General features: G+C 40.9%; 1 protein-coding gene across 4 annotated transcripts in view; it reads left to right on the top strand.

Annotated features, from left to right (window-relative positions):
- The window catches only part of cadm4 (cell adhesion molecule 4), a 133939-nt gene that overhangs the window by 71161 nt on the left and 34951 nt on the right, over nt 1-27827 (top strand). For 3 of the 4 annotated variants that reach the window (XM_026316982.1, XM_026316979.1, XM_026316981.1), the window contains exon 1: nt 25318-27650. The exons of the other annotated variant lie outside the window; for it this stretch is intronic. In XM_026316982.1, the coding sequence (XP_026172767.1) occupies nt 27554-27650 (97 nt within the window). In that variant the 5' untranslated portion in view covers nt 25318-27553. Of the gene's footprint in view, nt 1-25317; nt 27651-27827 lie in introns of those variants that run through there. 4 annotated transcript variants of the gene reach the window in all.

The following is a 27827-nucleotide window of genomic DNA, read 5'->3' as shown; positions in this document are numbered from 1 at the left end:
TCCCCCTGACTCTTTGAATACTGTTCTCTCTCTCGTTCTCTGAATACTTTCCCCTCCCGCTGCGTTTTCTCCCTCTCTGTCTCCTTCTATGAATACTCCCGCCCCCGTCTCTCTGTCAGTCTGTCTTTCTGTTCCTTGCTGTCTCTCTGTCTTCTGTCTGTCATCTCTGCTGGACAGTTAGTCTGTTTTCATAAAACTTTCTGTTCTCTGTTGGTTGGCTTTTAAGATGTCACGAGAGCCAAAGAGCAGTGAATTTTTTTTTTTTTTTTTTTTTTTTTTTTCTTCAGTGACATACAAAATGTCCCTGTGTCTGTCTCATACAAACACACAACTGCAAGTATGCACGCACTCTCAAACATTAATGAATGCTTCATTTGCACACACACAGAGATACATGCACACATTCCTCACATCCTCCATTGCTCATACATACATTTGGTGGCTCAGGAAGTAAGCAACACTTTGTATTATATGCATGTGGTTCTCATAAAGACAGCAAAACATAGATACACAGTGTAGTGACTGACGATGGTGTCTAATTTTTACCTCGTTGACATGCCACATGTAGGTTTTCCAGTAATGAAGCCTGCGAACAGTTCTGCTCTTCAACAACACAGCCAATTACAGCAGGCATCCTGAGCACAGCTTTTGAATTCTCCACAGAGGAGGATGTGAAGAGACAGCATCGTACAACAGCCATGTTCTGTCACACTCGCATCATTTTACATTTGCCTTTTCGCTGGTCGACTATAGAGAACGGGAGGTTGCTTTTCCATATTGTTGGCACTGCCATGCAATTTTGTTGTGGAACAGAGAAGCCAAATTAATGATGCTAATCTCTGTTTTGGAGAATTTGTTTAATTGGAAATCCTCATGATAGGGGAAAAAGAAAATAAGGAAAAAGAAAACTGAGCACTTTTGTGTCTGGTTAACCATTCAAACAATTTTTCAACATGTCAGAGCTGGGAAAAAAAAAGTTTAATTTCACAGCTGCTTGTCTTTTTAAATGTGGATGTGTGCAGGAGTGTAAATAGCATTAGATTTGTGTGTGCGCTCATGTTACTGTGTCTGTTTACTGCTGTGTGTGTTTGTCTTGGGTGTCTATCTGGATTCTTAGTAGTGATGTGCACATGTATGTGTTCGTGCACATGTTTTTTCTGCAAGTACAGTATGTTACTTGCTACAGACCATCAATAAATGTGCGAGTTCGTTGTTTAACACGATGTTGTGTCAATAGTGACGTGTGTGCACGTGTGTTTAGCAGCAGCTGTGTTTGCAAAGAAAATGGATGGAAAGCTGTTTGTCCAAACAAGTAGGCTGCAAGTGTGACTTCTATTCAAAGATGGAATGAAAAGACTAACAGTGCATTTGCAGCTTCTTTCAGAAGGGTGTTGGGAATGGAGAAGGATAGAAAATGATGGAAGAAAAATGTTTGCAAATGAGAGAAAAAGAGAGAGGAGGTGAAAGTGATGTGTTTTCACAACTGCAGCTAAAGAAGGATAAGAAGAGAGAAAAATTGAATTCTGACTGACACGGTTATAGGAAAGCACAGATGGAGAAAAAAGGAAAGAGTGATGAGGTGAGAGGTTGGATAAAGCAAGGGAGAAACACACACTGATAGATAGATACAGAGAGAGAGATGTACAGGGTCATGCCAGTTTTTCTGTCATTGTCAAAGTCAAATGCCACCAATCGCTCAGGAAACATGCAAATATAATGCAAATGAGTGCAACCTCGGGGGGAGGGCTGGTTTTCATGTTGATGTTGTCATGGAAATGCCCAGTGACACACAAGCACACGTGTTGTGTGTTTGTGTGTGGGCATGTGGCGGCGTGGATGGATTAGTTCTGAGGGCAAGAGAAGGATATAAAAAGGGGTGGACGGACGGTTAATGATGATGAAAGAGTGAGAGACTTTTTGGCTCAGAGTAAAAAGAGACAGTTTGGAGGCTAAGACGGGCCACTGCATCTGGCCAGTAATGTAAAGTACTGAAAACTCCTGGAACAAATTTAATAGAGGTGAACTGAATAACAGGCAAGTTGTGGAAAATAAAACAAAACAAGTGATGAGGAGGGAAGTCATTTGAAGCAGAGAAGTCTGAGAGAAGAGAGTCTGCTTGTGTTGTCTGTTCAGGGCTCTCTTCCCTGTCTTTCAGGTTTTTCTTCCTCTCCTCCATTTATGCATCAGTCATTATCTTCCATCAGCTTTCCCTCTACACTTAGAAACACTCACCCAGTCCTCTTTCAGTTTCCAAGGTTCAATCTCTGTGACAGGCACTGTGTCTGACCCTGTTGAAGCACCATTAAGCAAGTCCCTCATCATATTATGTTTTTTCTCAGTTTTACTGCAATACTGCAGGCAGTATTTTTACCTTTGAGTGCTCCCTTCAAATAGGGCCAAAGTATTATACTGACAACAATTCAAACAACCAGTCTACAGGTTCTTCCTTGTAACTTTGAGTGACAGCGAGAGCAGCGTGAAACTTTTATTGTTTCCAACCACTTGCTCTTGGGAACAGAGGGAGAAGGAGCAGCAGTTCATAAAGTATGCAGTTTAAAGTGGAGATTCAACAGCTACTGCATCTTTATGTGCATATCAATATGATACCGTATGCAGAGAAACAAACTCTTAATTACATAACGTGTAAGACACCAATTGAGATCCCTAAAAAAAAAAAAAAAAAAAAAAAAAAAAAACACGAAATAAGCACAGGACGCCTTGATGGAGGATGTAATGAGACCGCAGCAGCGACGACAGACTGGGGGGGAAAATAGGGAGGGATAATGAAGAAGAAAAATCACATGAATGAGGAAGAGCAAATGAGAGAGAGAGAGAAAGAATGACAGAGGGAGATGAATGAGAGAAGGAGGAAGCCAAGGATACAGTGTGCACAGGAGGTATGGAAATGAGTGGAGAGAGGGGAAGGGAGGACAAGTGAAGGAAGGGAGTCAAACGGGTGATGCGGAGAGGAGAGGGGAGGACAGATGAGCGAGGGGAGCAGTCGTGCAGGGAAGGGCTGTGAGGCGAGGGAGAGGGCTAACGGAGGGCCGTGTTTTACAAATTGCCATTTGAGAGGAGCCAACGGAGGGATGAAGGGAGAAAATACAACAACTACAGACTGGCTCCAGATTGCACCCAGCGAGAGATGTACTCAGGCACCTCCAAACACTGTATCATTGCACACATGGGTGAACACACACACACACACAAATGATTCCGTTACAGAAAGCACAGATGCACACAAACATGATTTGATGGGTATATTGGAGTAGAGCGCTCATTGGTATATATATATATATATATATATATATATATATGAACTCACTCTTACCTTTCACTGATTGTTCTTATTGACTGGCCCCTAAACATGCAGCATGTTGAATCTAACACACTTGACTCTTCTGTCTGAGGGACACTTTCTTATTTTAAAGCACATATGATTTTTTTTATAAATTCTGCAACTTGCATGGTGGCTGAGTGGTTAGCACTGTTGTCTCACAGCAAGGAGGTCCTGGGTTTGCAACCCAGCCTTTCTGTGTGGAGTTTGCATGTTCTCCCTGTGCTTGTGTGGGTTTACTCCAGGTACTCCAGTTTCCTCCCACAGTCCAAAAACATGTATGTCAGGTTGATTGGTGACTCTAAATTGTCCATAGGAGTGAGTGTGTGTGGGTGAGGTTGTTTGTCTTTGTGTGTCTCTATGTGGCCCTGTGATGGACTGGTGACCTGTCCAGGGTGTACCCCTGCCTTCCATCTGAAAGAGAGCTGGGACAGGCTCCAGCAGATCCTTGTGACCCTGGTTAAGGAATAAGCGAGTATAGAAAATGGATGGATGGATGGATCCTGCACCTTTGTGACTTTCAGAGACAAGAGGAGGAACATGGTAACATAATGTTACATTTATAAACTTTTGTGAATATGTGAATCATTGGCACAGATGTGTCTTGACAGAAAGTGTTGCAGGGCCTCCTTTGCAGAATTTTGTAATGTGCTGGTAATGTCAAGGACTGCTGCACAGTGTGATTGGATAGTTTGTCACCATTGTAATAATAGCCATTTCTATAAATGAAAAAGAAATGAGAAACTATCATCACTTAAGTGACTCATTTACATTAATATAAAATCATACATTTTATTTCTGTTTGTTTCATCCATGAGTGAAATGACAGTAGTCTTCCAGTGGGTGATGGAGGTTAACTCTCTCTTCACTCTTGATAGTTTGTCTGTCTCTGTTTAAATACAAGGTGAGGCAAGACATAATGTATCTTACATTGTCTGTCAACTGTTGACAATTTTTGTTTGTTGAAGCATGAATACATTTCTTCTAAATGTAGAAATCAGTGCCTGAATTTATTTATTTGAATGTATAAAATGTCAATTTCATGCTGTTTTGATGGGTTTTTTTTTTTATACTCTCCATGATGTTCAGCCCCAACATGTTTGAGCTAGAACTGCAGTGAATTACTTACTGAAATTGTGTTCCACATAGACTTAAAAATAATTTTATACATAACTAACCAGGCCCTTTTAAAGGCTCAGTATGTAATATTTACAACAGTTTTCACAGTGTTCATAAATATGAGGTCATTAGTATGAAATCACTGGAAAATACAAACTGCTGCATTTTCTTAATCTTAGAATAAGCCTTTAAAGTTCCATATTGAGTGGGTCTTCTTTCACGGAGGCAGCCATGTTGCCCTGACATGTTTCTACAGTAACCCAGAATGGACAAACTAAACATCCACTCTAAATGGGAAGTTGCATTTTAGCCACTATTACCGTTTCTTCCTTTGCACTTGGGGTGTTAGGGGTGCTCAGAAGGTTCCATTCTGCAATCCCACAACTAGATGCTAGTTTCATATTTTACATATTGTACCTTTCACCAAAAACTGGAACTTTGCAAAAGGTTGTTACTCTGCATGTCTAAAAATTTGAGAATAGCACACAAGAACAACACGTGCACACACACACACACACACACACACACACACACACACACACACACACCACACACATTTAGAGACACTGTGTGGAGGCCTCCAAACGCAGTAGGTGCTCACTCTGAAGCGTATCCTTCCAGAGGCCCTGCTGACACTCTCCTCTCTTGGCCCTTTCCCCTCCCCTTCCAGCTTCACGCTTCAGGACCCTGGACATCATAAAAGTCCCATCAGCGCAGCATTGCCTCTTTCCCCACCCACTGTCCTTTTAGCCTTCCATCTCACAGCCACACCACTCCTCTCCAGTTCCGTTTGCCCATCAGCAGCAAAATAGAAAGAAGACTGAAAATATATCATGAAAAATATCCTCCTCCCAAGTAATTTCACTTTAGTAAAATTAAGAAACTTGCTTGTGAGGAGAAATGGGTTATGGAGCTCAAGTTGATTTGTCAGGCCACATTAAATAGTGAAAGCCATAATCACTTTTGGCTCCTCTTTTGGTCTGTTCATCCTACACTTATAGTTTATGTGAAAGAATACACAGAGTAAACAAACACCATTTCTTAACTAAGTTGATTTTGTGTATCCACTTCAAGTCTGAGAGAAAAAAAAGCATAGATTTATTTTAATTCTTGTGACACATTTTTGGAATACTTTAAAGACAGCATGGTTTGCATCAATTTTCACAAGCTAGCAGTTTGCATCTATTGTTGGCACTATACGATTCTTGGCATATTAACGCCCCTCAGCTGGGGGATAATGGCTTAGTGTAAAAACATTGGCAGTGTGATACAAACACATTGAAGATCCAGTCATCAAAACATAGTTCCACAGCCCTATCAGCTGGTTACTTTTATACTTTATCTGTTCAGACATTTGTGCCACCCCAACAATTTCAGCCCCCTGTTAACAGTTTTTACATAGATAATATACCAATGAGACTCTGCTATGGCTTTTATAGTTTAGCTGTAGAAACTTCTGTTGCTTTTGTTTAGTGTAACTTTTGCCTCTAAACAGCACACTTAGTCACTTCTGTCCCACACCTGTATTTTCCATCCTAGGAATATTTCCAAATTACAGCCAATTGTACTTCAAAACACCTACTAGAATTGATTATATGTGCTTTGGTCTCTCTCGGCTGTTGGTGCCGCAGAAATTACAACTGGTACAGAATAGCAGAACGAGACTTTTTATGTAGAGCCTGCCGCAGGGCACATACCAGCCCTAGTCTTGATTTTGTGTTGCTGAATGCTGGGGAAATGCACTACTGATTTCAGGATTCTGGTAAAAGCTCTGTCTTTTGGCAATCAAGCCCCTGCATATATTTGTGGACTTTTTGATTGCCCACCTTACATACCATGTTGGACATGGTTTACTGGTCAGATTTCAGGATTAAGCGGAGACTGTGCATTTGCCCTAGACCTTTATGGTTTAGAAAGCCCTCCAAACTGCCTTCAGGTTGGTCAAACTGTTTGCAAATGCATCTGAGCATCTATTTGTGAGAAGAGGTCTTTTATGGATGACTGTGTCTTACTGCGTGAGGTATGTCTGTGTCTGTGTTTGCTTTAGTTTCTTGAGAGGCACTGTGTGACAGTTGCTACATAAATACATTTTACCTTTAACGGTACCTTACCAAGAAGCAAATCCAAAGTTTGTTTTGAAACAAGAGTAGTTAAATTGCCTTTTTATCAGCAAGTAAGGGCAAAGACTTTTATTTATTTAAAAATATAAACATTTAGACATACTGTACCCACATTGTGTATAGGTCTCAAGGTTGACAACCTAGATAAAAGCTTTTGGTAGGAGTAACAACTCTGTTACTTTTGCCTTTTCCCTTTGACAGTGTTATCACATTGATTGTGCTTTCAAACTGCATTTATATTTAAGGCATTTCTTCATTCCCTGAAAATATATTCAGTTTGTTTCCTTTAGAGAGTTTTAAATGTGGCTTCATTTTGGACTCGTACACAATGCCACAAGTGAGTGAAATGGCCCTTTGAAAGGGAGAACCATGGTGTTTTATTATTTAGCATGTTGTTCAGGTAGTGTGAGAACTGTGTCACACTATTATGTCTCGTACTTTAATAAGGGCCTTCACCATTCTGCTCTGTCAATATAGGGCAGATCCACTGGGGGACGGAGTTGAATACATGAACCATTTTGAGGAGAGCCTTTCATGCACTGTCTGTCTCTGGGGTTTTGTGAATTCTGTTTGTGTAACTGAGACATGCATTGCGTGCGTGCGCGCCCGCGTGTGTTTGTGTGTGTGTGTGTGAGAGAGAGAGAGAGAGTGAGGGTTAACAAAGACTGATGACAGGCTGACGTAACAAAGCACAATGATGAGGATAAACAGCAGGTTGACCTGATTATCCAATCAGCTTCAATTAATAGACAGAAGTTCTACTGATGCTGATGTTGTGGTTAGTGGTGGTGGAGTTTATACATCCATATTTATGTGTGTGTGTGTGTGTGTGTGTGTGTGTGTGTGTTTGTGTATGTGTGTGTGTGTGTGGGGGGGGGTGTGTGTGTGTGTGTGTGTGTGTGTGTGTGCGTGTGTGCGCGCGTGCGCACACAGAATGGGTATATCCAAGTGATGTGTAAATAAGTCCTGCCATGTACTATTTCTTTCACAACACCTGACACAGCTATGAACTCTTTTATTTTATGTTTGCTCATTTCTTCCTTTTTTATCTTCTTCCTTCCTTCTTCCAGTTTATTTGTGACCTAACTACAAGGTTAACTTTTTTTTTTTAGTTTAGTTTTAAAAATGACAGGGAATTAATGCATTTAGTTTAGTGATTCAGATTAAGAAATAGGGTACAAATGTCATTTAACATCAAAAATCATTTAGTCCTGGTCAAAACAAGATGTTAAAACTACAATATTTTTTTTCTCTTAGTTTGTTATGTTATTTGAATGTATCTAGACGATGGCTGGATTGTCAGTCATTCTAACTGGGTACAGGCCCAGGGGCTCACTGGAGCACGGGACCTACATAAACCAGACCTTCTGTGTGAAGTGAGATTAACATTTCACATAGCAAAGTGGCAAAATAGCAAAAGGTCTTTCTGACAAACTCGGGAAATAGCGAAATATTCCTTTTGAAGTTGCCAAAAGAAAGAAACCATTGTGAACCTTCAAAGGGTTAGTATGCATTTGTCCCCTCAGGTTTTCTGTATGATGGTTAGATCTTGTGCTCCACAGCGACAGAAAGAAATAACAAAAAGTAAGTCTACACCTGTGTGGTCGCTTGACCACCAAAGTTATGAAGGGAGTACTTTTAATTAATGTATCCCCAGGGGCCCATCATCTCATAATCTGTCCACGACTTAGATGGACTCTGGTGCATAATCAGAAGCTCATTTGCATTTTATCCATATTTGTCTCTTCATTTTCTATTACTGGAACATTCTCTGAGCTGTCGCTTCACAAAGGACCTAATTTACTATAAACAGCAGTGATCTGAGTCTTCTTGCTCCAGCAACCACAATGTTTGTGATTGCCATAAAGGTTTCTACTGATTTTCATCCATATTTTGTTTTTGGATGTATTTGAGTATTTATCTGTGAAAATTGGTAAAAAGCCATAGACGAGGAGCCTTAAATCACAGACCATCCCATGTTAAGTGTATGAAACTGTGGAAAGGACAAAGGCAATAAACTGTGAGTTTATATAGACTCTGACCATTAATATGGACAAACAGCTCTGGGTGTTTATTGTGTTTATTGGTGATCGTGTTAACTGAATTATCTCCGCCTGAGGGGGTCAACAGGGGGAGGAAGAAGAGAGGTATTCAGCGCTGATTTGGCCCCCATTGTCCAACTATATGAAATGAAGAAAGTCTAGTAAAGTACTAGACTAAAAAAAGATGAAAATAAAAATGAGGCAATGCTTTTGTCTGCTGCTATTTTACAGCTCACAATGACCTCAGTGTTTGACAAGTGAGATGGGAGGGAGGGAAAGAGAAATGAGCAGGCGACAGAAGTGACAGATGACGCAGTAGAGTACTGTAAATGGTAAATAATCCCAGAATAATGGGAGGGATGCAGAGGAGGGATAGAGAGAGGAGGCATGAATAGTCAGTTATGCAGTATATGGGATATGTCAAAAATGTGTGGAATCCAAGAAATTAAGCATGGCTGCCTACTCTGCATGTGAACACCGAAAAACACCCAAAATGACATTTAAACATGATATTCTAGGGAATATATTAATGCAATTGTTTAGGATTATTTCCATCTCTCATCATCACACTGACTTTTCTATCTGTTTCATTCTTCAACACACAGTACCTGCATGAATATATCCTTACACTTACAATCTCTCACCTTGCAAACTCATATACTTGTGTGCCCCTACACACACAAAGGCACCCTTATCCTCCCTGCCTCTCTTTGTCCTGGTGAATAAACAATAGCTCATCTTTGTGACAATAAAGGTTGACACACAACCCTTCCCATGAGCATCTATTCACAACAAATGGCCCTCAACACAATGAAGGAGTACCACACACTCGGCTCGTCCCTCCTCTTCTTTCCCAACTGTATCTTTGCCACCACTCAGACTCCCTTCCTGGAGTTAAATTCAAATTGTTCAGGCTGCTTGATGAATCCATTGTTACCAAAGCACTTCACAGCGAGAGCTAAATGCAGGCTGAATTAATGTAGGCTCAGGACCAAATAGCTTTCAAAAGGCAGCTCCTCTTCAGCCTTTTTCATTGCTCATGTTCATCCCTCACTTTGCTTTTTGCTTTGTTTCTTGTATTTGCTCCTGCTGACTCTTGTTTTTTTTTCTCCTCCACTCTGGGCTTAGATAAATACTTTCTACCTCTTCCTCCTCTCTGATGAAGATTCCCTCCATCACTCTCTGACGCCTTTCATCTTTCCTTGTTGCTGTGTTTTATCTATCACGTCGCATATCTCTCCTGCTTCCTACCGCTCTCTGGTTCTTGCTACCTCTTTGTTTTCCCTTTCTCATTCTGTCATCACAAATTACCTCTCCTCTCAGTCTCGTGTTCTCAGCACAGCAATCTCTCTATTCATATGTCTCTCTCGTTTTTCAACTCCTATTCGCATACTCCTTTTTCTTTGGCTCAGTCCCATTTCTTATTTTTTTTCCCCGTCCTTCTTTTTGACTGCTGCCTCATTTTTGGGTTGGTCCTCAAAACAGAGAGTTACAAGAGTTAGTGGTTGAAGTACTCCCTTATGAAATGGGAGAACCTATGCACTATGAGTTAACAATTGTCATGTTAACTGGCACAACAAGTTGTCAGAAATTGTGAATGTCATTGTGCTGTCTTCAGCTGCGGTGATGGGGTTTGGTGAGTGGGCTCTAGGCATTATTTTTGAAATTGTTGAAAGAAAGAAAGTTACGTGGTATTGACTGCAAATTGTTGTAGTTTTCTGCTCGGTTTTAAGTTAGCTTCTGAAAATCTTCGCCATTTTACCTTGCCATTAGAGAATTGGGGTTCCCCAGTATATGTGAGCATGCAAAACAGAGGCTAGGGCCGAAGGGTAAATTGCAACTGGGCCTTAATCTGTTCCTGTATTCTTCTTTCACCCCTGTGTGAGCAACAGGGGGGCCTCTAGGATTTGTTTGGAGTCATGCTTGCTTGTCTTGTTGCTGCTGGTAGTTGTTATTACCAGTGGCCTTAAAGTGCATATATGTGTGTGTGTGTGTGTAAGAGGTATGACAATGCTATGCCTCCACACAGGGATGTTAGCAATTTTAATATGCATTTGTCTGCTTCCTGTGTGAGTGCTTGTCCCTTTGCTCAAATATATTGTTGGGTGCTATCGACCCCAACTTCACATTTTGTCTTCGTGTGGCTGCAATTTGTATGTGTGTGTGTCCCTGTGCACCAATATTCTACAGGAGCCATCACTTTGAATTGCTATTCTTCTCTTCCTTTGTGAGCGTGTGAGCATGTGTGTGTGTGTTTGTGTATATGTTCGTGTGTGCACAAACATGCAATCTATTTGGTTCTTCCCCTCTTCTGTCCTCTCTTTGAACTCTGCTTCTGTGTTCACCGCAGTAGCTGCAGGACACACACACACACACACACAAACACACACACACACACATAAAGACATATGAGGCTCATTGGTTTCAGTTCTTAATGATTTTCATCCAAAAAATACCCAGATTTTTGTTGAAAGGAACACACCAGATCTGTTCAAACTGATTTTCATATGAATTTTATGCTCCCACGCACCAGAAAGTTGTTCTGTTTCCTGCTGCCAGAGAAAACTATTCACCATAGTTTATATAAAGCTAACATCCTCCTGTGGCAAATGCAAATGCTGCTTTTACAATCCGCTTTCAGAGAGTTTTGCATTCTTGATATTTTCTCGTTTATATTTATAAAAAAAAAATTTCAACCTTATTGACTTTAGCGATCAGAGTATAGACACATGTTAGATGTGGACACTGGTACTATACCTGCAGGGGCAAATGCACACTCATCAACATCAACACACATGAGACAGAGAGCAATGAAAGTTAGATAACTGTGTCATGCAGAGGAGATGAAATGCAGGACACCAAGAAAGAAAGACAGAAGGAGTGATAGCATAGCAGATTATGAATACCCAGCAAGACGCAGAATGTGACAGACAGATAAGAGCTTGGTTGATGCATGATGATATGAAGGATGAGAAGGGAGTGAAGGAGGGAGTGGCAGTGGGCAAAGAGGATGCAGTCAAGGAGAGTTAATACAATGGAGGTAGGGGGAAACAGGATGTTGGGAACAGAGGGTGAGAGAGAATGAAGGGACTAGGGAAGAAGGGGGCCTGATGAAGCGATGAGGCGAAAAAGCACAGCACACCAGAGAGAGATAGAAATGATGGAAGGATCGCAGCTGAGGCACAGGGACAGCCGGATGGAGACACAGTGATAGAGGAGGGCAGAGGGAGGGGTGGAGTGAGACAAACAGCAGGAGGTTTTCAGGGGTTCCTGCTGCCTGAAATGATGACATGGTAACATAACATAGCGCTTGACAGATGCTTGTAGCCAAAGCTGGGCACATACATTTTTATTAGCATGAGGGGCCACAGTGGAAATGGAGCTCTAAGCACTGAAGTGTGAAGAGCTGCAAGTTCCAGAAATATTTGTACCACTATAAATTCAGCTGCAGATTTGAAAATTTTCCTCAGTGTAGATTAAGTGCTGCATAAGAAGCTGATTGGGGTCATGAATCAGAACTGTAGCAAATTCAGAACATTGTTATTGTAACTGGGAAGAAAATATCTGCCAAACTCCTCAAAATCACAGTCCGAAATATTTTTGATTTAAACTGGTCAATATAAAGTTCTAATTGTATAACATGTAGGATTTAGCTTCCACTTGTGAATGACATTATTGTCTCACCTGACATGTTTGTTTATCTACAATGGCTTTCCCCTTTTTTATCAAGTAAGCAGATATTCTATTAGGCAGTTGCTCATGTTTTGCACAGCCATGATATTTCAATGCCTTTTAATCAATGGAGGTGCTCCCACTGTCTGTCACTTAGTGTTGTCTAAGCAGAAACATAAAATGAATAGGACTTTATGTCCAAAACCTTGGGCATCGAAAATTACTCTTTAAGGTAAGACATGTGCAGCAGGGAATTAAAGAGTGCCTCAAAATAGGTATAAGACAGAAAGTAAGGCTGGTGGTATGACAGAGGATTATCAGGCTGATTTACAGCAGATTTGCCCACCCACACAATTGGATCAAAGGCTTGATCGGCATCGGTGGTCGGCCTACATTTATCTGGAAGACTGAGAGGGTTTAGGTTTAATTTCAGCTGACCCCGTGAACTTGCGGATTAATCAGAGTTATCCCAGTAATGTCAGACATCACTGATAATTATAACCCAACATCAGTACAGATCCTGACCAAATCCTGTACTGCTTGAGGATCATAAATTCAGTCTAACACAGCAGTTGAGACAGTAACCAATGAAAACTGTTTATTGCGCGAGGTGAGGCAGAGCATGCTGTCTGATCCTCTGCCTTTATTGTTATTTTGATTGAGGTTGCAGTGGATCAAGTGAGTTCTTGTGAGATTAGTGGTCTGAAAGTCAGTGTCACATAAGGAAGCTCCAGGAATCTCTTAGTTTATTGTTACTTTATAATATTGTTGTTTGTTTAAGTTTGTACCTCTCTTCTTTATATTTTTCCCAGTGGTGCTTTAACAGAGCTGGAGACAAAATTGTTCATTTTTCCACTATTAGAAAAAGCTATTTTTACTGCCATTTTATTCAGCTTGAAAAACAGCTTGCACAGACTTGAAAATTGCCTAAGACAGAAAATCCATCACAGTAAAAAATGAATCCTTGATTTAGTCTTGTTAGAGTTTCTGTTTTATCATTATCTCATTGTGCCAGAGTCCCCAGGTTGAGTGTTTTTCATATCACTGCATTACATTGTGCTCCTCTTACTGTCAATCACCTGACAGCTACAAGAAGAAATGAAATTCTCTGGTGGGACATAATCCCTCTCAAAACATGTTGCATTATGAACAATGTTACAGTATGAAATATTGTCAAAACCATGTCTTGTTATTGGAGGCATCTTTGTTAGCCAGGACACCAATAAATTTCAAGCTAGACGTCTGGAAAATGTTTTCAAAAAAAGAGAAAGTGTTAAAGTTTCTTTCATTATATACAAAACAACTATTTTGTTTAAATGTAACTAGAGACACAGTAGAAAGTGTCTGTAATAGTAATATATATTTGGAGTGTGTGGTACTTCATCTTTCTCTAATCGAGATCTGCCTATAAGCATACTGATAGAAAACTGCAGTTTATCTGATGTGGTATATTTACACACCAGGTTTAGGTTTTAAAGTCATAGTGTGCCTCCTACACACAAAGAGAGGGCGAAGGGGAGGAGTAGAGCTGATAAGAATGAGGTTCAAGTGCTTTGACATCAATATCGATGTCAAAAGAACATAAAACAGAGTTAACAGTTTTAAAAAAAAAAAAGAGAGAGGTTTGTGCTTGTGACACCGAATCCTCCACTATTCCCCTCCCCCCTCCTCCTGATCACAGTAGTTTGTCCCAGGGGTGAACCTCACCTGATTGGCTGCCTTGCAGGGGCAGTCAACTCAGGTCCAGAGGTGAGCGTGTTTCCTGATAGGTAGTTGCTAGGCGATGGATGGTAGTATGAGGAGCTGGGTGTGGAGTATCAGCTACAATTATACATAACCATGTGTGTGTGATGCTGGGAGGGTTGTGTGTGTTTTTGTGTGTTAGCATGCATCAGTGCATTTGAATTGTGTACTGTGTTGGTTCCTTCCAAAATAACTCCATGATTGAACTGCACAATTGCACATGTATCAATTAAATGGCGTGTAATTGTGTGTATGTGTATGTCAGTGTGATGTGTGTCGGCCTCCTGCAGGCAGAGCAGTGTAATAACTATCATTACCAAACCATGGGCTGAAGCTCTCAGTTAAGACTAAAAGGAAATTAAAGGAGGGCCATTGTCAGAGCCAAAGCAATCATAAAACACCGTGTGTGTCTACAGTATGTGTGTGTGTGTCAGTGTGTTGGGTGATGGGAGGGATGAATACATAAAGAAAACTTACAGAAACTGAGGGCTTTCCTGAGGTCATGTAATAAAACTGGAGCCCCTCCATCTTTCCCTGTCTGTCTCACACATATACACAAGCCGGATGTGAAGACCCCTCATAGTGCCTTATTAGGCCTGTTTGTGAGTACTGCAGCTTAATTTGGTCCCCTGCTGGGGGTGTTATTCTTTTCATTATAATTATCAACAGGTGTACTGGGGCCTCACCGATAAAATACTGTTTGATAGCGGCAGTGTTACAAGTGTTAATCAGGGTAGCTGGGGTCTAATTCTTCTTCTTGTGGTTAGTCTCTAAATGGTCTCAAATCCCCCAAGCTTCCTCAAGCTTGTTAACCAGTGGTGTGGTTGATCATGCAGAATCAAATGTGAAATCTGGAATTTTTAAGAGACGAGAGGTATATAAAATTTAGGCTGGTTAATTGCTGTGAGCTACTGCAGCTCATTTGATGGATCCCTCTGCTCTGGCTTGGCAGACTCTCCATCCTCTCTAAGTTGTCCAGGAGTAAACAGAGGAATGTGCATGTGTGTGCGTGTTGGTGTGTTCTGAGAGGAGCGGTGTGCTTTCTGCCTGTTAACGTGGTTTGAACAAGTATTTGCCTGTTAAATCCAAACAGCGCCCGGTAGCCCAGTGCAAAATAAATGAGGGAAAAAATCTCTTAGATGAATTGATAATTTTTTTTTTCTTTCACTTGGCACAAGAGGGATGAAGGTTGGACCAGCTTTTGCTCCACTTGGTCCTGGCTGATCCACTGAGTGCTGTGTGTGATTGACAGTCTGTATAAAGGGTAGGGTGAACCAAAACAGCAGACAGCTTTTTCAATTTATTTTCTCTTTTAACCGGAACTCATAATAATCAATCAAGTCCAGTTTGGAAACAATTAACAGATTGAAGACAGAAGCCTGTTAAGATCTACCAATGCATATATGTACATAAAGCAGATCCATGCCTGATTAAACTATCATATATGCATAATGCCAATTTAATATGTTGTAGAAATGTGAGGTTAAGTTAATCCCATACAGTAGTCACTGATTAGAGTGCGTGGTTGTATGCAGGAGAGCACTAGATCTTATTATAGAAGTAAAAACAGTGGAGGGATGTTATTAATGAATAAACAGAGCCTGAAGTGTTGCAGAGGATGGGAGAAGGGGAGGAAAGGGCACACTATTAAAAACATGAACACATTTTAAAATGATGCTGTGTCAGGGTCACTCGTGTGGAGGCAGTGATAGAAACCTTTAACATGCCAGCTGGCTGTTTAATACAGTACTGTATGTGGGAGAGTGTGCAGTGTTAGTCAGGGTGGACAGATGGAGAAATATGCTGCATTTGATACCTTCAGCTATCTGATGTGAGAAAAAGAAAACAATGCCATCCTTCTTTTCTCCTCAGAGTAAAAAACTTGAGAATAAAAAATGAAGCCTAAACAAAGGGCTGAAAGGAATCATTTCACATCAAATCAAACCCTTAAACACATGTTCCTGTATTTAAAGCAGGGGAAATGGTGAAAATAAGAGACATTATAGTCCCAAACTTCATTGTGGTTATTGACCATTGCCTCTAGGCCAACAATTAGTACCCTCATCATGTGTCATTGTTAGTAAGATAGTCATTTGACCGCACTGATCATCATTTGTCTGATATGATAGCTGCTGAAGTACAACTTTATTTGTAGAGCACAATAGAAAATAAGCTAAAACATTTATAATACTACAACAACCACAAAATACCCTGCAGTCTGTTGCCCTTTATGAAGGAATTAGCCACAAATTGGTTGGATATTATTATGCATAAATCATGTTTACTGTATATATATCATAGCGCAAGGTGCTTGGACTATAAAAATGCTAATTTGGTGATCTGAATATTAAAAGCTCAGTAAACATTGTTTTTTAAAAATGAAAAAATAAGAGTCAAAGAGAGAGTCCAAAAACAAGACATTGAAAAAGAAAAAAAGAGACAATTGTAGGCAGAGGGGGGAAAAGCAGGGAAGAAAGGAAACTCAGGGAAGCAAAATCAGGAGGACTGCTGTCAGAGTCACCTTGTAGGAACATGAAGTGAGTGTCCCAGTGAAAGATGTTTGGTACAAGTCAAACTAAAGACTGGAAGACAGACTTGGAGAAAGAGAAGACAGACTGATGAAAGAGGAGGAGCAGTTAGGGAAGAGCTGTGACAGATTGTCATTAGGAGGGACAGCTGCCTTTTTCCACTGTGACTCTTATAATCTATAATCCACACAGACACACCCACACACAGACAAAAACCACACACAAATTCACTCACATTTTTTATTTATGCTTCCAGGTACTGTCGCCTCATTAGACTAGAGGTTTCTATTTCAAGGGAAACATCTGCAAATACAAATGACAATAAAAAACGCACAGTCTAATTTAATAATATGTTCCGTCAACATACACTTAAAAAAGCAATTATTAAAATTCCTGGAAAATCTGAGAGGATGGGCAATTTTAATTTCACACTGCTTAGCAGTCAGTTTTCTTTGCACAGCACAGAAACCAGTCATGTTTTCAATTTATGCACAACGTATTTAATTAGAACAGGATCTGTGAATTGTTTCTATCATTATTCCACTTTAAAATAACAGTAAAGATATGAAATAAATGGGCAACTCCAGTGGAAGAGTTCAAAACAAGATATCTAAAAGATACATAAAATGCATTGTGCCTTGTCTTACTTGCATTATAGCGCTAATTATTTATTGGAATTACAGCGCAGGTGTTAAGTTATCTCCAGTAATACATATGGAAAAACCCAGGTATGCAAACACAAAGACAGATTTGCATTCTATAAGAGCTGACACAGCACTCACATACTGTATGTACATTGAAAGCAGTTAACCAATCACTGTAATCATCCCTTCTCTAAATTCTGTACGTGAAGCAATACTGTCTGCTGCGGTAATACATATGTTCAGACAGAATTTGAGGTGAATTTCTACAGCAGCTCGATTGTATGAGAGCATGATTAACCACAGCTCTACTTGTGGTTGCACAGAAGAAATGATATGCGCATGTAACTTCAAAGAGCAAAAAATGTGCACTTTATGAATGTACTTCATTTATGTATGGAGGTTAGAGAAAAAAAGAAAAACAACTGAAGGAATATTTTAGGAAAAGGAGTTGCAATTCTTCTACACAGTGTGGCTAGTTTGCTGCTAATGCCTGTATGGGACCAGTCAACATGGACCACACAAACAGCCAAGTGTTTCAAAGAAAGAGTAAACAAAGTAAAGAAAAAATTGCAAAAACTGTAGGAATTTAGAAAATCAGATGCGTAAGCAGTCTGAGACAGGAAACTCATCCAAATATTAGTAGGTTTATTGTCTGGCTATAAATATACTTTACATGTCAGGATGCGTGTCTCTGCAGTGTCCGCAGTGTCCACATGAAATGAAAAGAAGTCAGTAGCTTTGGAGGATGACCACTTGGTTTGTCTAACTCAGACTAAAGCCTTATATTAGTTGAAGCTGAATTTTAGTCACCCTAAAAATGGATCACTTCACAGGAGGTATCAACACTTTTAGGGATCAGTAACTCTTTTATTGTACATATGGCATATGAGTATTGCATTAAAATTGGACTGTTAAAACGGAGGAGAACGAACAGACAGGGAGGGGAAGCCTGTGACAGAAAGAGAGAGGGGGAGAAATGAGATGAAAAACATGAAGAGAGAGTGGAACGGGAACAGATGAGAGGGAAAGAATGGGAGGAATAAAGCAGGGGAGATAGAAATGGGAGAGTGATAGGGAAGCAGTGGAGCAAATCAAAGTAAAATTAAGTGCATTTACATATTTAGATGAGCGCTTCTAGTCAGCCTGTCTAATTATTTCATCTCCATTTTTCATTTGCACGCTGTTCAATCCAAAAGCAGCAGGCCATGAGGAAAGTTTCTCTCTCTCCCTTCTCACCATTACTTTATCACATTCACACCCACCCCTCTCTCACAATCTCTCTAACTCTCCACCCCTTGCGGCCGTCTTTCGTTATCCGGGTCATTACCATACGCTTTTTGTCCGTTCACACTTGTTCTCCCTATCTCCCTCACGCCCCCTGCTCTCTCTCACCATGTTTTATGCATGCAAGGATACTGCCCCGCATGTCCAGAAATGTGTGTGTGTTTGTAAAGGTTCACTGCTAATGCCCTTTCTAGCACCATGTTTTATGCATTGTGTTGTCCTGTCGAAGACAAGTATGCGTATGTGCTAAAGTCCAGTATGCGTGTGTCTTCATACACCGACCGACTATTACACTCTTCAAATTAACATGAACCATGTCAGGAGCAGCCAAGCCACGTTAACCTTCAATCACCAATTTTCCCCTTTTCTTTATGCTCCTCTTCACACTCCATAAATCTGTCTTTCACCTCACTCTCACAATCTTTACTTCCTCACCTCTCCTCTTCCTCCTTCTCCCTCTCTCCCTGCTGCTACTCATCACTTTGTTTGCATTTACTTTTTCTCTGCATTACATCCCCTTGCTCCTATAAATATACCCCTCCTTCTACACCCACACTCACAATCTATCAGTGTTTGTGTGTGTGTGTGTGTGTGTATATGCGTGTGTGTGTGATAGCATATCTTTGCTTTAAGGACTGTGTGTGTGTGTTTTTCTGTTTCTGTGAGCCTCTTTGCTAATATGAATAGGTGTGTTTAGGCTCAATTGTGTATGGCAACCAATGGGTGGATTTTTCTGCATGTGTTTATGTGCAGCTGTGTGTTTGTGCATGCACAGCGCAAATGTGTGTGAGTGTGCACGCCTATGCATGTGAGTGTGTCTGGCATAAAAGGTTGTTATGTGCTTTAGGTGTTAATTGGCTGAGGAGCTTCGTTAATATTCTCCTTGTGAGCCTGCTCGTCAGGAACAGAGCCGGCAAACTGATGAGTGTGTGATTTTCCTCCAGAGAGAGAGAGAGAGAGAGAGAGAGGAAAAGAAAAAGAGAACGGGGGAAAGAGTAACAACAGTGACTTCAGTGCAAAGACCCTCAGTAAGGTCAGAGTGAGAGAAGAGCAAGAAAAGGATTGGAAAAAAGCTACAGAGGCACGGAGGGCAAACAGACAGACAAGCCGGGAGGTGTCAGGAAAGCAACAGACAGAGTGAAAAGACAGAAAGAGATGGAGGGAGGGAGATGTGATAAAAAAGCCATAAAGGGTTCTATTGAGGCACTGGGCGAAAGGAAAGATTATATCATGCAAGGGAGAAATTATCCCTTTGTTAGACGTTTGTGAATTGGTGGAATGGGGGCAAGGCGATTGGCGGTGCACCCCCCGGCGAGTTGGCACATGGCTGCTTAATTCTAATCACCCACGCAGTGGCGCGACAGAGCATAGCTAACCTGTTCTAGACCCCACTTCCAGCTCAACATGCACACCGGAATATACAGAGCACAAATGAAACATAATAAGTTGCAGCCTTGACAGGTTGATTTTCACATCAGTATCACATCACACCCATATACCTGGAAAGGAAAGACCCAGCTTTTGAACTGGTGCATGCACGCATACACAGTGGCAACCTGTCACACATATATCAGGGAACAAAGGAGAGTTCCCTAATATGCAAATGTTAGCACACGAGCCAGGAGCATGAGTAGAAGAGAGTGACACATGCACTGCAGCAGAGAAAACAGTGAGCAGGGAGTCGTAGCCTGTCACTGGGAGGTATGATGCCACACGGATAATGAGCGTTACTCCCAGCAGGTAGCTGTGTAGCATGTGGTTCACAGTGCACACAGAGACAATTGTTAGGAAGCTCCGACAGTTTGTTCTCTACTTGGCAGGTAACACTGTTTGCATTTATCTTACTGAATAAGGGATGACTGAGCTTAGTGTCTATTGCATCCCAATAGGGAGGAGGTGGCTTTCATGGTTATGCATAAAATATTCCTGTAAAGTCATCTCATACTTGAACTGTGTATTTCTTTATTAATGCATGTAGAAAAAGAGTAAGGGCCAGGGGCCTATTTAAGCGTCAAGTCTGTGTTAAAAGGCTTCTAGCCTTGTTGGCCCAGTAGACTCTTGTATATAACACCTTGTATCTTGCAGTTCTCTTTATGTCAACTAATGAGAAAACCCACATCTGCTATGAATCTTGCAATATCTGTCTACACTGCTAGTGTTATATCAAAGCTGTTATCTTGTGTACAACATACCAGTGCGATGCTTACCTCACAGCAAGATGCTTCCATGTTTGAATCCCATTTGAACCACAGGCCTTTTTATGTGGAGTTTGCATGTTGTCCCTGTGTCTGTATGGGTTCTCTCTGGGTACTCTAGTTTTAAACTGAAGGTACTATTCTGACAATGTCATTATACCACCAGACAGCGGCGTTGACACGATACAATTTTTGGCATGTCCCAAGACTCAACTCCTCAATCATTTGCAATGCAACCCTGTCTTCTACAAAATGTATATATACAGCAATTTGCTTTGCCAATTACATTTTGTAGGAAAAGTAATTGCTGCTGGGATTACATTTATTTTTCCAGTTGAAGAAGTTTGACTTTCTTATCTAGCACTGAAGTTACAGGGAGGAGGTGAGCATGAATAGTCTGGCATACAAAGCACAGGATGTTGGCACTGGAGACCAGGGTTGTTATGTTGATTTAGGGAACTAAAGCTTGGTTAAGGATAGGGAAGTTCTGACAGTCACTGAATCCCATTTCAGCTTTAGATTTTTATTGACTTCTTTGGTTTTTAATGTTTTCAGTGGAAATATGTTTCTCTGTTTAACCAAGTCTATTGCTACTCTTGTATGCTAACCGTGCCAGGTTGTGTATTTCGTATGTATTGCCATTTCTATGTGTGACAATGTTGTTAGAATGTCTCTTTACTGTTTTTGTCCTGAGCAATTTCCAGCTTTTATATTTTTATCGGTTCTGGCATTGAGGAGGAATATTCCCCAGAATTCATTGTGTAGAAAAAATGCGAATCTGGCTCACATTCATTTATGATCCAAGACGGAAACAAGTAATCACATAATCCTCAGAATGAAAGCACATGCATAAGAGAAGGTTTGTCAGTCCTCCATTTGTTAAAGGTGCAATGTGTAAAATGTGAAAAATGTAGTGCCATCTAGTGGAGAGATTGCAGAATACAAGCTTCTGAGCACTCCTAACAATTCCATCTCACCCATCTCACCCAATTCCAGATGGGTGGCTGTCACCTTCGAAACAAAATTAGATTCTCTGTCTAGACCTGTGTATGTTTGGTTTGTCCATTCTGGGTTACTGTAGAAACATGGCAGTGCAACATTGCTGCCCCTGTGAAAGGAGACCCACTCCCTAGTTAGATTTAAATGGCTCATTCTGAGATTAAGAAAATGCAAGAGTTGGTATTTTCCAGTGAGTACACACTAATTACAACATATGACTGAATACTATATTCCATTACTGCTAATTGATGGCTCTAAATATGACACAACTTTAAATAACTGCTCAGTTAGATTGAGTTCAACACTGAAGTAGGTAACTTCTGCTAGCTTCCTTACTCTAGCACCAGCCATCAATAATTTTCTCCATCTTAAGTTCTTGCAGTCTGTCCCTCGAGAGTGTTTTGTAATGTAATGCATACTCAGTTCTTTGCCAGTCTCACAAAAGAATAAGTTAAAATTGTCTCCTTTAATATACAGTTGATGCATGGTAAATGAATAATGGGCTGAGACTTACTGTATAATAGGATGCCTACAATGGATACCACAGCAGCTTTATGTCTTTCCTTCCACTCTGTAAAACCAGTGAAGACAATGCCAAGTCTGGTGTCTGCCAGTAAGTTTAATCTCTGACTTTACTGTAGATACAAAAACAACAGTGAGACAAAGTAGGAGTGTAAGCAAAAACACATTCCTTGTATGTGTGTTCACAACCAAAGCTTGTAATTTCACACAGCCAGTGATTCAAATCCTAATGTCTGCTTTGTATTCTTGTTACCCTATCATGGTTTGAACCATATTGATTTTTATTTATTTGCCAAGCTCCACCATCAACAGACTGTGAAAAATAAAGAAAATCAAAACTTTGTAATCCTAAATTTTGTGAAGAAAGACAAGACAAGTCACTAGAAATGTACTCAAATGATTGCGTAATATTGATCCCTTTACCCAGAAGCAAGAGGTGAGCAGGTGGCAGCCAGAGCTGTTCCTCCCGAAACTGCAGTCACTGATAGTGTCCATAGATCGAGGAGCTGTGACTTTTTTAATTAGAGAGTTCAGAGAACTCAAACCCAGTTGGATTAGCTAGTGCATGGCTCTAGGCTAGCTATTAACACCAAGTCAGCCAGACAAACAAGAAATCAGAAAAACTAGAGGAGAGGGGGGATGGAGGGCCAGGGAGGGGCTGAGCATGCCAACCCTGATGTGAATGTCCTCAGACCATGGCCAAATAGTTTACAATAAAAATGAATTATTACTTGGTATTTCAGATGTTTTCTGATAGCATATAAGAAATAAAGGCCATTGGATTTGTAGTATCTTTAACTACAGTTGAAAATAGCGGTGTGTGTTTTGTTTACATGGGAGAGAATCCCAGTGGAGATTATTCAATCAGGGCAGTTCAGATAATACGTCCCTGTGAGTGATTCAGCTTTCTAGTCATCTGGGACTTTGTGACAATTCTATACAAATTAAAAAAAAACACAAAAAACAGAAATGGTATTTGAGTTGCATTCAGAATATAAAGAATCTATATTTGTGAATATCTATTTGTATGATTTCCCACACCTATAATAATGTAATCACACTAATGCTTTGATGTTCACTTATGCTGTAACATCCTTGGGGAGATGTTCTTTTGATTTATCTTTACCTTTCAGTGCTCTTTCACACTTTGCCAGCTAATAAACCCTCAAGAGTCACGCCTACATGGACACTTCTACATGTACCCCCGACCACACACACACACACACACATAAACCAACCCACTTGCTCGCACAACCTCAAGGGAGACATAAGAAATAAATTCAACACTTCCGCTTACCCAAGAAGCGCCTTAAGGACAAAGAGAAATTTAATCTTGGATAAGCCTCCCGATAGAATCTCTGCATTAGCCCTCTGCTGCTGTTTCACAGCTATCCCATCAACCCTTACCTCCCACACCTTGGCCTGATTCCCTTGCTTCTTTCCTTCTCTAAACTGCTTGTTTTTTTCCTTCTCTTCGTCTCTGTTACTTCTCCAACTTTTTCTCTCCTTTGTCTTTAGTTGCACTCCTTTCTCAACCTCAGTGCTATCTACTCTCCACTCTTTTTTGTCCCTCCATCTCTTTGACCCTTATTTGGCTCCCACCTCATGCCTCCACCCCCTCTTTCAATTCTTCCCGCCAACCTCCTTCTCGCCATTTATTCCCAGTTGCACTGCATACTGTATATATCTATATTTCTGTTCCTTTCCCTTGTCGGAGTTCTTTAATACCATTGGTATTAAATGCTGGCGCGACCTCCTCGGCATACTTAAGCGGGCAGGGATCCTTGTAAGGCTGTTAGAGTGCTTAATATTTTCAGCACGCTGCTGACTTAAGCCCCTTAAGTGCTTTGGCAACACTTATTCCATGGTGGCACCAATGAAGCCCATTAAAAATTTGATTTGGATGAGAGAGAGAGAGAGAGAGACAGGGAGAGAAAAAAGAGGATGGGGGTTTAGGGGACACAATTTGCCATTACCTGCCTTCCTTCCACACACACACTGCGACAAAAACAAATACACCCATCGGGGGGTTGCCTACATAGGGACTTTGTAGACACACAAATGCACACACACTCACCAGTCGTGTAATGATTTGCAATATGTTTTTCTTTTTGCTGTAATTATGTCCATTGTTGCTCTATAAACTACTCTGTGATGACCCTATTTTGTTCAAAGCACTTGATAAATAAATTTCATTTTATTTGTCTTGATAATAACAAAATGTTTCAAATTGAATGCATAAATATGTTTGTGAATAGCCTGTGGCAGATTAGAACTGATAGTTTATGACTAGTTGATTAAGAACAATAGAGGTGTTATTATAATAGCAAAACTGTGTTGCCTTTTGCATTTTACAGGACAATGAATGTCACAGACGTAGAGTATAGTGTAGTTAGCTTCCACCAATGGCTTTCTATTGCCAGTTTTATTGCCAATAGCAGTAATGATAGTACATGTGGCAATGAGCTTGAACAAAGGAATTGCATTATGCATGATGTGTTGATGCAAAATGTACTGACAGGTTGGACTAGCTGTTAGAAATGATTTCTGTTTCATCAGTATAAAAATATGCAGAAGATATATTTATTGAGCCAGGTTTGCATCAGCAAAATGCATAACACAGTCATAGTTGCGTTTATTTCTTCTTTATCCACATCTGCTTTGAATTATAAACGCCACACACAAATGTACACAAGTTCTTGTCAGCAGACAGCCGTGTGCATCCCTATAGCCATAAAAACAGTCATTTAACATAAAGAGGTACTATGATGCCTCTGTGTGTGCCTGCATGGATAAATTAATGGGTAGTAGATGTAGTGAAAGGGCCAAACAGAGATCCAAATGTACATTCTGCTTCAGTCAACACTGGACAGTCAAGCACATTCAGACACACACGCCGCCACTGTTTGGTGACCTGAAAGACATCCATTGTCACTGCTTCCATCCACACACACACACACACACACACATTCACATCTCTAACCTTCACAAAATAGTGGGCAAAATATGCAGACACTGATCCCACACTGACAAACACATTCTAAGCAAGGGGAGGGAGGCCAGGGTTATATAAACAAGTTGAAAACAGAAAACAGATAGACAGATGGATGTGACCAACAGTGACACCACATTGGGATTATAACAATTTTCATAGATCAACAGGAAAGAAGTGAAGCAAACGGAGGACAAACTTGTGGGAACTAACAAGCTGCTATGGACTGACTGGAGAATTAAAAAAAGAGGGGAGAGAAAGAGTGCAGAACGGATAAACTAAACACAATTTGAGGAGATCAATTTGAATAAGTGAATTGACTTTGTTTTACATCGGTCTGCTGCCAGACCCCAGCCTAGAGCTGCTGGTGCACACCAACACAGAGCAATTTTCTCCGCGTCAGTCGGTTGACCAGTGAAGTCAGAGCCGTGGGGAAGATTGCCGATGAGCCGCATTTGGATTTGCCAGAAGTGTCAGGGCTGCCACCATTAGACCTCATTGTGTTTGCGGTGGCACAGAGAGTGCGAGAGAGGCCAGTTTGTAGTAATCTAAGGATGACACGCGCACTTTATTCCATCAGATAGTGCTCAGTGAGGTGTGAGGTGCAGATCGTCACGCTTTGTCTCAGCAGTACAGAGACACACACACGCTTACTTACACATACGAACACATCAGAGCAATGCATACCCAAATATCGAAGATGCACTAGGTCCTGACAATCAGCAGAACCCTGTCTGGACCTTAAGTACAGCAAGTGCACAGATTATTGTGTATGTGTGTGTGCACGTGTGTGTGAGTGTATCTGGAGTGCACCCAGGTGCTGGTTGCACCCAGTGGCGCATGTTGGAAAGGAAGAGTTAGGCAGGTCGATGCTGCATGATTATACTGTCTGATAGCCTGTGATTATATTGAGGAGTCTAAAATTACCATGTAAAATCACTGTCCATTTATGCTACAGTGTATACATGATAGCGTTTCAAAAGGGTTCTAGCATTCAAGCGAATAATGGTAGACATATCGTGAGAATTATGTGCAATTCTCTGGGGTAAAATAGCAGACCAGAAAGTGTAATATCTGAAACTAAAGTTTCTTACTGCAGTTTGCTCAGTCCCTTGCAAGTTGGTTATTCTACACAGGGCAAGCACTTCCACTCTGTCTTTATAGAACAGTACTCAAGCTCAATGGATTTCATTTAGCCTTAGCTATCTCCAGATGAGTTTCAGTAAGATAGCGTCTCCAGCTCTCTAGAGACCTGGCCAGTTTGGTTATAGCGCAAAAGAACATGGACTTCTGCCTGCTGATTTTAGAGAAGTGCTGAAACCTTGTTTGACTCATTAGAATACAATGTATTGAAGAATGAACATTGTTGCCCTAGATTTCTCTGTCCTTGAGGGCATGGCAATGTAGGTAGCTCTATTTCAAAAGTCAGCATTCAGTCAACATCAGTAGAGATATTTTTGACTTGCTCTGTAAGACAGTTTCCAAGCCTGTCTCTGACTAAAATATAGTATTATTGATGTTTTCTGTTCCTTGGAGCAGTGTGGTTTGACCTACTGGAGACAAGCAGTCTTTGCGGTTAATTTTGTGGTTGATTATTAGGGCGCTTGGCGTTCAGAACAAGCTTGGCTCTAAACTTGGCAGTTAAGTGTACAGTTGGTAATCAGTTAATTAGGTTCTCCCTTATTTAGTTAACTGTCTAACTGCCATTGTTGGTCTTCTTTGGTCACTGTTGGTTTTGCTTTGTCTGGTTTATTGATCCAGGAGTTTTGGGCATCAGCCTTGGGAAGTACAGAGTACTGTGGTAGAAAATAGCTAGCTGGGCAGTGTTTGCTTTGTTGTTGTTTTGCTTAAATGGAACTGAGCTCCTGTACTGTTTTGTAGCAGGAAGGCTTTTGTACTGTTTGGATTTAAGACAATGTATGTCATAAGTTCTTTCTAAGTAGCACAAGTCAACAGTGGAAGTTTTTCTTGCTCCAAGCTTGTCTCTGTGTGCTCTGTGATATACAGCAGTACCTACATTTCTAGTTCAGTCAGCAACATTGCAGCTAAAGCTATTTCTTTGCATGTGTTGTGGTCCAGTGTAGCTCACAGGATTCCTTTCTTTAGGTATTGTCCTCAAACAAAAACTTCTATCTGACTGCACTGAAGCAAAGCTGGGCACTTAGTGTGTGCACGTGTCTGCAGCATTGCAGAGAACAAATCAGTGTGTGTGTGTGTGTGTATGTGTGTGTGTGTGTGTGTGGACTAGTTTGTCTGTAGCAGTGCAGGCAGGGTCACAGAGGAGCCATTGATCAAACGCACACATCACACACACACACATACGTTCACACATACACACACTACTTCTCAATACAAAATGAGGCCTGTCCATAGCGCTCTCTTTTGCCGCCTCCTTCCTGCCCCCTTCTCTCTGGCCCTGCGCAGCCTGGTCCTGGTCCTGCTCTGCATCACTCGTAAGTCATGCACGGATGAACACTCACATGTGCATACATAAACGTACAGCTTAAATGAGACATGCAGAATTGATGCTAGAGTTAAACTGAGCTGTCATTACACACCAAACAACTCAGGGAAACAAGCACATAATGTTTGCATGTACGCACTAATTTTATATTATAATTGGGATGTGG

This window comes from Mastacembelus armatus, chromosome 16, assembly GCF_900324485.2.
Source record: "Mastacembelus armatus chromosome 16, fMasArm1.2, whole genome shotgun sequence".
NCBI classification, from domain to species: Eukaryota; Metazoa; Chordata; class Actinopteri; order Synbranchiformes; family Mastacembelidae; genus Mastacembelus; species Mastacembelus armatus.
Note: the sequence above shows the minus strand (reverse complement) of the source record. Positions and strands in the feature narration are given on the sequence as shown.